At 37.7% G+C, this 10,475-nt stretch overlaps 1 protein-coding gene and 1 long non-coding RNA gene across 8 annotated transcripts in view; one reads left to right on the top strand and one right to left on the bottom strand.

Annotated features, from left to right (window-relative positions):
* Window positions 1–5,825, bottom strand: part of LOC133554357 (uncharacterized) — a 14,326-nt gene extending 8,501 nt beyond the window's left edge. The window contains exon 1 of the long non-coding RNA XR_009807103.1: window positions 5,609–5,825. This is a non-coding gene — a long non-coding RNA (uncharacterized LOC133554357). The remainder of the gene's footprint in view (window positions 1–5,608) is intronic.
* LOC133554356 (myelin transcription factor 1-like) overlaps window positions 1–10,475 on the top strand; it is a 180,734-nt gene that overhangs the window by 122,222 nt on the left and 48,037 nt on the right. For all 7 annotated transcript variants that reach the window (XM_061902981.1, XM_061902985.1, XM_061902982.1 and 4 more), the window contains 3 exons: window positions 1,589–1,800; window positions 3,291–3,481; window positions 5,577–5,852. In XM_061902981.1, the coding sequence (XP_061758965.1) occupies window positions 1,589–1,800; window positions 3,291–3,481; window positions 5,577–5,852 (679 nt within the window). The remainder of the gene's footprint in view (window positions 1–1,588; window positions 1,801–3,290; window positions 3,482–5,576; window positions 5,853–10,475) is intronic.

The following is a 10,475-nucleotide window of genomic DNA, read 5'->3' as shown; positions in this document are numbered from 1 at the left end:
GTTTTTGTTATTTTTTATGTTTTTATTGTTTATTTCTTTTCTTTATTTCCCACATGTACTGTAGGTCTTTAGATCAAGTTTTTCCATCTATCCATCCATTTCTACCGCTTATTCCCTTTGGGGTTGCGGGGGGCGCTAATGCCTATCTCAGTTACAATCGGGCGGAAGGCGGTGTACACCCTGGACAAGTCACCACCTCTTCGCAGGGCTAACACAGATGTGTTATTGTTTCATGCCCATTTTTTCATAGGAAACTTTTTTATGTCAAAAAATATATATATATATATTTTTTTGTATGTTTTTTGCCTGTTTTGTCATAGAAAAACTAAATTTTTCATATATGGTCAAACGCAGAAAATTTGCCATTTTTTCCCAAAAAATATTTCAAAGTGTAATATTTGATGTGATGTAATCGGTGCCTTAAATAGGTCAATAATTAATAACAATGATTTTGATTCATTATTATTTTTTGAGCAATGACAGTTTTAAAGAAAAGTGTTAAAAAAGGCATTTATTTTTTGTATTTTTATTACTTTACACATTAAACCCCTTTAGGTTTTTATGTTTTTATTGTTTATTTGTTTTTTTTACTTTCCACATTGAAGTCTTTAGATCAACTTTAGATCTATTCATCGAGTATACGTTTTTATTATTTTTGTTAAAAAAAAGTAATTTATTTATTGTTGCTTTACATATTAAACCCCTTTAGGTTTTTGTTATATTTTTATGTTTTTAGTGATTATTTGTTTTATTTATATTCCACATTTAAGTCTTTAGATAAAGTATTAGTTTGTATTATTAATAAACGTTTTATTGTTTCATGCCCATTTTGTCATAGGAAACTTTTTTATGGCAAAAGTCTTTTGTTTTTGTTTTTTTATATTTTTTGCCTGTTTTGTCATAGAAAAACACAATTTTTTATATGGCCACCGCACACAATTTGCAATTTTTTCCCCGAAAAATATTTCAAACTGTAATATTTGATGTGAAGTAATTGGAGCTTTAAATAGGTCAATAATTCATAATAACATGGATTTTGATTCAATATTATTTTTTGAGCAATGACAGTTTTAAAGAAAGGTTTAAAAAAGTCATACATTATTTTCCATTTTTTTTGCTATATATACTATATATATGAATTCATCGATTATACGTTCTATTATGTTTTAATTGTTTCTATTGTTTATTTGTTTTATGCCCGTTTTTTTCATAGAAAACTTGGTTTTTTATGGCAAAAACAAAAAATATGCAACATTTTCCCCCAAAAAATATTTCAAAGTGTAATATTTGATGTGAAGCCCCTGTGTTATTAGAGTAAACATTGCAACTTTTTCTCCTTACATTTCTGGCTCTTTTATTACACTTTTTATATATATAAATATATATATAATAAAAAAATAAAAAAATAAAAAAATAAATATATATATATATATATATAATTTAAAAAAAAATATATATATATATATTTTATTTAATTTTTTTTAATTTAATTTTATTTTTTTATTTTTATTTTTTTAATGGTTCCCGGGCCGCACTTTAGACACCCCTGCTCTGTGCCTCATCACTTCTCCCCCTCTCCCCCCGGCAGGCCCATGTGCTTCGTGAAGCAGCTGGAGGTGCCGCAGTACGGCTACCGGCCCAACGTGGCGCCCAGCACGCCCCGCGCCAACCTGGCCAAGGAGCTGGAGAAATATTCCAAGGGGTCCTTCGACTACGCCAGCTTTGACGCCCAGGTGTTCGGGAAACGCATGCTTGCGCCAAAGATGGCCGCTAGCGAAACCTCACCCAAAGCCTTCAAAAGTAAGCGAAGACGTGCACACATTTTACAAAATTATTTGGGTCGCCTAAGGAGCAATTATTAATACACATGACAAATTTTGAGGTACACAAACACATACACACTAACTACAGTCTTACTATTCAAAATAACTACTAAATACATTGGAAGTTACTCACCAGTTACTAAAAAAAAAAATACTTGATTTAAGTACAGTGTTTTATTTTCCTATATTCAAACACAGTGGTACTGTTCAAGCTGTGTGTAATGTTTCAGTGGGCAAAAATATGACATATACTTGTTAAATAAATAAATACTTAGGCCTACTACGCTACTGTGTTTCAATGTTGCTCATTAGAATAGAATCAAATAGAATAGACTTTATTGTCATTATATTTGCATATAACAAGATTAAAGACTTCAACTTAAGGTGCGGTTGTGGGAACAAATATGGGGTAAAATAAATAACACAAGAGGTATATATATATATATATATATATATATATTTATGTATTTATATATATATATATATATATATATATATATATATATATATATATATATATATATATATATATATATATATATATATATATATATATATATATATATATATATATATATATATATATATATATATATATATAGGCTTCACGGTGGCAGAGGGGTTAGTGCATCTGCCTCACAATACGAAGGTCCTGCAGTCCTGGGTTCAAATCCAGGCTCGGGATCTTTCTGTGTGGAGTTTGCATGTTCTCCCCGTGAATGCGTGGGTTCCCTCCGGGTACTCCGGCTTCCTCACACTTCCAAAGACATGCACCTGGGGATAGGTTGATTGGCAACACTAAATTGGCCCTAGTGTGTGAATGTGAGTGTGAATGTTGTCTGTCTATCTGTGTTGGCCCTGCGATGAGGTGGCGACTTGTCCAGGGTGTACCCCGCCTTCCGCCCGGTTGTAGCTGAGATAGGCGCCAGCGCCCCCCGCGACTCCGAAAGGGAATAAGCGGTAGAAAATGGATGGATGGATATATATGTATATATGTATGTATATATATATGTATGTATATATTAATGTATGTATGTATATATATATATGTGTATGTATATATATATATACATACACATATATATATACATACATACATACATACATACATACATACATACATACATACATATATATATATATATATATATATATATATATATATATATATATATATATATAAAAAGGAGAGGGGTGGGGGGGTTCATTTGGCCCCATTCCTGGGTGGGTCTCGCGTAAGAGGAAGAGAGGGTTATTTATTTTTGCAAAGCAGTCTGCTGAAAATAATGGAAAGAGCCACCCGACATAGCACTTGACGCTGTGTTTACAGTTGGAATTGATACATTTTAAGATATTCAACACTCCACTGCCCCACACATGTCACGTTTCATGTGTCAGGTAAACCACCACGCACAGGACTGAATGAATCGCAAATGTTTGAGTCGGAAATTTTTTTGTGTGTCGCAGCGAAGCCGCCGCAGTTCCCCAAGTCGTCCTCGCCCGGCCTCACCCTCCACGGCTACGGCAAACCCTCCCCCGTGGCCTACGACTACTCCCACGAGGCCGAGGCCGCGCACATGGCCGCCACCGCCATCCTCAACCTGTCCACGCGCTGCTGGGAGAAGCCCGAGAACCTCAGCACCAAGGGCCCAACCAAGGTAGGACCACCGGGCGAACGTCTTAAATGTTGTAAGTTTCCATGGCAACAAAGCAGGAATGCCTGATGGGAAGCCTTTAAAAGCAAGGCTCCACATGCGTTAGCTCGATGCTAATTTACATTGGATTTGCCATACACATTCTACTGATTAGCATTTGTGATTTTACCGCCACACATTTTTGAAAACAAAACTTAACAAAATTGGCTTATTTTGATAAAGAGAACCAAAAACGTTTGTCAAAACAAGTTTGTGTTATTGCTCCACGTGCCAAGTTATTTGACTAGAAATTTGGCTAAAATATTAACATGCTAACAATTAAGCATTTGCCACGTACCAAGTTATATGACTGGAAAAATGGCTAACAAAAGTTAGCATGCTAATGCTAGCTTGCTACCAGTTTGTATATGTACCAAGTTACGTGAGGTAAAATTTGGCAAAAGTATTAGCATGCTATTTTTAACATGCTAACAGTTAAGCATTTGCCACATACCAAGTTATATGACTGGAAAATTGGCTAACAAAAGTTAGCATGCTAATGCTAGCGTGCTAACAGTTTGTATATGTACCAAGTTATGTGACTCTGAGGTAAAAATGTTGGTAAAATTTGGCAAAAGTATTAGCATGCTATGCTAACAGTTAAGCATTTGACATGTACCAAGTTATGTGAGTGGAAAATTGGCTAAAAAAAGTTAGCATGCTAACACTAGCGTGCTAAAAGTGTGTATATCTACCAAGTTATGTGACTTTGAGGTAAAATTTAGCTACAATTTGGCAAACGTATTAGCATGCTATTTTTAGCATGCTTACAGTTGAGCATTTGCCACGTACCAAGTTATATGACTGGAAAATTGGCTAACAAAAGCTAGCATGTCAACGCTAGCGTGATAACAGTTTATATATGTACCAAGTTATGTGACTCTGAGGTAAAATGTTGCTAAAATCTGGCCAAAGTATTAGCATGCTATGCTAACAGTTAAGCATTTTCCACGTACCAAGTTATGACTGGAAAATTGGCTAACAAAAGTTACCATGCTAATGCTAGCGTGCTAACAGTTTGTATATGTACGGAGTTATGTGACTCAGGTAAAATGTTGCTAAAGTTTGGCCAAAGTATTAGCATGCTATGCTAACAGTCAAGCATTTGCCACGTACCAAGTTATATGACTGGAAAATTGGCTAAAAAAAAAGTTAGCATGCTAACATTAGCGTGCTAACAGTTTGTATATCTGCCAAGTTATGTGACTCTGAGGTAAAATTTAGCAAAAGTATTAGCATGCTAATTTTAGCATGCTATCAGTTAAGCATTTGCCACATACTAAGTTATATGACTGGAAAATTGGCTAACAAAAGTTAGCATGCTAATGCTAGCGTGCTAACAGTTTGTATATGTACCAAGTTATGTGACTCTGAGGTCAAATTTGGCTAAAATTTGGCCAAAGTATTAGCATGCTATACTAACAGTTAAGCATATGACGCGTATCAAGTTATATAACTGGAAAATGGGCTAACGAAAGTAAGCATGTTAATGCTAGCGTGCTAACAATTTGTATAGCTACCAAGTTATGTGACTCTGAGGTAAACGTTTGCTAAATTTGGCAAATGAATTAGCATGCTATTTCTAGCATGCTAGCAGTCAAGCATTTGCCACGTACCAAGTTATACTGTATGACTGGAAAATTGGCTTACTAAAAGTTTGTACATGTACCAAATTATGTGACTCTGAGGTAAAATTTTGCAAAAGTAATAGCATGCTATTTTCAGCATGTTAACAGCGAGCATGTATGGGTTGAGATATGCCATAAAAATGGGACGGCGTGGCGAAGTTGGGAGAGTGGTCGTGCCAGCAACCTGAGGGTTCCTGGTTCAATAGCCACCTTCTACCATCCTAGTCACGTCCGTTGTGTCCTTGGACAAGACATTTTCACCCTTGCTCCTGATGCACGGCAGCTCCCGCCATCTGTGTGTGAATGAGTGAATGTGGAAATAGTGTCAAGGCGCTTTGAGTTCCTTTAAAAAAGGTACAAATATAACCCATTTACCCTAAAAATGGTGGAAAAAGGAATAATACATATATTTGTTGGCAACATCTCCACAGGAAATGGACATCGAGGTGGATGAGAACGGCACCTTGGACCTGAGCATGAAGAAGCCCATCAAACACGAAGGCAGCCTGTCTGGCACCAGCCCGGGCGTCCGCTCGCCGGACCCTTCCTCCTCTTCCTCCTCCTCCTCCTCCTCCTCTTCGTCCTCGCTGCATCACGGCGGGAGCAGCGGGATGACATCACCCAACCTCCTGGGCTACAAGCAGGAGTGGGAGGGGCCTCTGGACTTCACCAAACACAACCGGCAGAGGGAGGAGGAAATGGACGAGGTCAGTGTGCAACAAAAACACACACACACACACACACACACAAAAAAAAAGGCATTCAGTACTTCCTGTTGGGATGGCAGAGGAGCAACTTTGTGAATTCTCCTAAGACGCGTGAAGAAGAAACGTATTTCCTGCAGCGCTTTGTGCGTTTGTATTCTTCTTTGATGGCGGAGACGTGAGGAACAGAGGTGGTGTGTCAGGTGCATTGCAGCATCCCGCTCTATGCTAATCACCGCCTACCCGTTTTATTCTTTGATGACAATATTCTGTGCTTTCACAAAAAAAAAAATAGTCAAGCACAAACCATTTGGTAACTTTTTATACTCCACATAAAGAATACAGTTTTTTTTTATTTCTTACTACACTTAGCATTTCGTTCCTTACTTGTGTTTGAAATTCATTCAAATCAATTCAATTGCTGTGGTAGCGGCGGCGACCAAGAAGAATGCGGAGTTGGAATATAATTACAACACTTTATATACAGATTTGAACAATTAGTTATTCACTGAAATATATTTATTAATTGTGGTTCTTACAAAAAATATATAATCTTATAAAATATAAAAGCTAAAATGACTCTTAAAGCCCACTCCAAAAATCTTGAACTTTAGACTGCCATCAGTTTTACTCCCTACACTTAACCATGTGTTTCCTACCGCCTGCAGACTTTGCACCTTTTGTTTTTTCTACTTGCCCGACTTCTCAAATCTACTTGCCCCAATATTTTTACTTGTCCTGCCTAGGTTTTTTTTCTGGCTGTGTAGTGCTCTCCCGTCCAAAGGCAAAACCTAGTAACTCACTTCTAGCCGATTTTGAGAAAACAAAGGAAAACCAATCTATCTTGATGCTGTCTTACAAAGATCTACAAAGTCATCAAACGTATAGATGTTTTCTTGAGCTTTCATTTTCTTGTCGATTGAGCCATGGATTGAATCTGCTCTCATGAACGTGTGCCCTTTCTCCAGATATTCTATCACAATCTCGGGTGGGCCTTGTTCTGCGTTTGCACATTGGGCAAGAGCCGTGTAAAGCGTCCAGTTTTTATTTTGACCTCCACAGTTATCTGCCCAATAGAGTATGCAAGGGGGAGAATCAAGAACAATACATTTAATGAAGGTGCTTGCAACGTCCTGGGCCAATCTTCCAAATATCCCCTCGTGCCATAATATCACATAATCAGGTTGACCGTCGGCCCCCATTCGTGCAAATGTCTCATTAAAGACAATAAGGCGACTGACAAAGAAGCTCCAATTGGACCCTGGAGATACTAGGTTTTTCTGTTGTATCCACGCGGTTATGTGGTAGTTGCTAGGTCCTGCCATGCGCGTAACAGTATCGCATACACTAATGTAAAGCATATCACCTAGGAACTCCAAAACTATTATCAGCTCAGTTTTGACCAACATTGAGTTACTGTTGGTAACGGGAGTGCTCATGGCTTATATCTTACTAAAATCCTTCCCGTTGACTATTTACAACACTACACAGTATTTATTATTATTATTATCATTATCTATAATTACATTTAAATGGCATTACATACATGTAAAATTAAATGCTATCTCACATTATTTGACCAGTAGCAGTTACACCCATCTAAACAGGTCAGCCACCTGTTTAAAGCCCGATCACAGGTGAAATCTTGAAATGAAGGGCCTTTAATGGCTAAAACATTAACCTGGACAACATTTTAAAGGGGAACATTATCACAATTTCAAAAGGGTTAAAAACAATAAAAATCAGTTCCCAGTGGCTTGTTTTATTTTTCTAATTTTTTTTCAAAATTTTACACCCCCCGGAATATCTCTAAAAAAAAGCTTTAAAGTTTTTGATTTTCCCTATTTTCGGTGCGACTGTCCATTTCCCTGTGACGTCATACAGTGCTGCCAATACAAACAACATGGCGGTTACCACAGCAAGATATAGCGACATTAGCTCGGATTCAGACTCGGATTTCAGCGGCTTAAGCGATTCAACAGATTACGCATGTATTGAAACAGATGGTCGGAGTATGGAGGCATATAGCGAAAACGAAATTGAAGAAGAAATTGAAGCTATTGAGTGAATAGCTATTGACGCTATTCGGCCATAGCATGGGTGTACCTAATGAAGTGGCCTATAGCATGGCTGCCTTATTAGCATCGCCGGAAAAATGGGCGGACCAAACGATCAGGACTTTCGCATCTTGTGACACTGGAGCAACTTAAATCCGTCGATTGGTAAGTGTTTGTTTCGCATTAAATGTGGGTATCTAGTTTCAAATGTACATACAGCTAGCGTAAATAGCATGTTAGCATCGTTTAGCTGGCAGTCATGCTGCGACCAAATATGTCTGATTAGCACATAAGTCAACAACATCAACAAAATCACCTTTGTGATTTCGTTGACTTAATCGTTGCAAATGCATCTGCAGGTTATCCATACATCTCTGTGCCATGTCTGTCTTAGCATCGCCGGTCAAATGTGCAGACACTCTGGCACATTCAATGGGGGTCTGGCGGCAGATTTCTTGCCAGTGGTCCAACTTGAATCCCTCCCTGTTAGTGTTGTTACACCCTCCGACAACACACCTACGAGGCGTGATGTCTCCAAGGTTCCAAAAAATAGTCGAAAAAACGGAAAATAACAGAGCTGAGACCCAATGTTTACAATGGGTTGAAAATGAAAATGGCGGCTGTATTACCTCGGAGACATCACATTCTGACGTCATCGCCTCCAGACCGATAAACAGAAAGGCGTTTAATTTGCCGAAATTCACCCATTTAGAGTTCGGAAATCCGTTAAAAAAATATATGGTCTTTTTTCTCCACCATCAAGGTATATATTGACGCTTGCATAGGTTTGGTGATAATGTTCCCCTTTAACAGCTGGTTGGCTCAGATTTTATTCTTTTCATTGCATTCACATAGGGCTGGGCGATATTGGCTTTTATTAATATCGCAATATTTTTATGCCATATTGCGATATACGATTTATATTACGATATTTTGCTTTGGCCTTGAATGAACACTTGTATATAATCACAGCAGTATGATGATTCTATGTGTCTACATTAAAACATTCTTCTTCATACTGCATTAATATATGCTACTTTTAAACTTTCATGCAGAGAGGGAAATTACAACTAAATCAATTGACCAAAACTGTATTTATATACACTTCATTCTCTCACAGGTGACTTTTTAAATGAAAGAACATATTAATAGTCTTGCTACATTTTTGTAGTAACACTTCTGCTGCATACTTTGTATTAGTAGATTGCACAGTACAGTAAATATTCCGTACAATTGACCACTAAATGGTAACACCCGAATAAGTTTTTCAATTTTTTTAAGTCCGGGTCCACGTTAATCAATTCATGGTACAAATATATACTATCAGCATAATAGTTCATCATCATAGTATATACATTGAACAGCATATTGCTGTTGTCTGCTGAATATCTTCCCTCTTGAAGCCAATCCACCCTGCTCTTTATGTTGGGCATTTATTGTTCTTCCTCCATTTGTGATAAGTTTCGCACCATCTCTCGACCTGCCTCAGCTAAAGTTAGCCATGCTGCCACCTCTCTGATCGGCGAGAGCTATGACGCTAGAGAGTATGTGACGTATGTAAGAAGGCGGGCTTGTTTTCCGTATCTGTCAGAATGAGAGACGAGGAGTGAGAAACGCCTGTTGTGTGATGCCTGCAGCTAAATGCAACTCGATCTGGCTCAGCTAACGTTAGCCATGCTAATGTTAGCTCTCAGCGAAAGCATATGACGCATGTAAGAAGGCGGGCTACTGCACTAGAATTGTAACTACAAGCTCCATTCATAGAGTCTCATTGCTTTTATAAGCGGTCGAGCGAGTCAAAAGCCGAAAAATCTATTTGTGGCGGCCGTAATTCTTTCGTGGCAGGCCGCCACAAATAAATGAATGTGTGGGAAACCCTGGTGTATTAGTGCCCAAGGCATGGGTAACTTACACATCTGTGAAGGCACCATTAATGCTGAAAGGTCCATACAGGTTTTGGAGCAACATATGTTGTCATCCAAGCAACGTTATCATGGACGCCCCTGCTTATTTCAGCAAGACAATGCCAAGCCACATGTTACAACAGCGTGGCTTCACAGTAAAATAATGCGGCTACTAGACTGTTTCCCATTAATAATGTGTGGCGCAATATTAAACCTCAAGTACGACAACGGGGACCACAGACTGTTGAACAACTTAAACTGTACATCAAACCAGAATGGGAAAGAATTCCACCTGAAAAACTCCAAAAATGTGTCTCCTCAGTTCCCAAACCTTTACTGAGTGTTGTTGAAAGGAAAGGCAATCTAACACACTTGTAAAAATGCAATATTTTACTGTCATTAAAGTCTAAGTTAATGATTATTTGCACAAAAAAATAAATATTTCTTAGTTGGAACATTAAATATCTTGTCTTTATAGTCTATTCAATTGAATATAAGTTGAAACAGATTTGCAAATCATTGTATTCTGTTTTTTTTTAACATTTACACAATGTGCCAACTTCACTGGTTTCGGGTTTTGTACTTTAGTTTTCTTTTGTCACGTAACAGTGACGTACAGTATTTACAAGGGGTGTCCAAAAATTCAATTTTTGAATAATTCGATT

This window comes from Nerophis ophidion, linkage group LG06, assembly GCF_033978795.1.
Source record: "Nerophis ophidion isolate RoL-2023_Sa linkage group LG06, RoL_Noph_v1.0, whole genome shotgun sequence".
In the NCBI taxonomy this organism is placed as follows: Eukaryota; Metazoa; Chordata; class Actinopteri; order Syngnathiformes; family Syngnathidae; genus Nerophis; species Nerophis ophidion.
The sequence above is the reverse complement of the archived record's forward strand: the minus strand, read 5'-3'. Positions and strand labels throughout refer to the sequence as shown.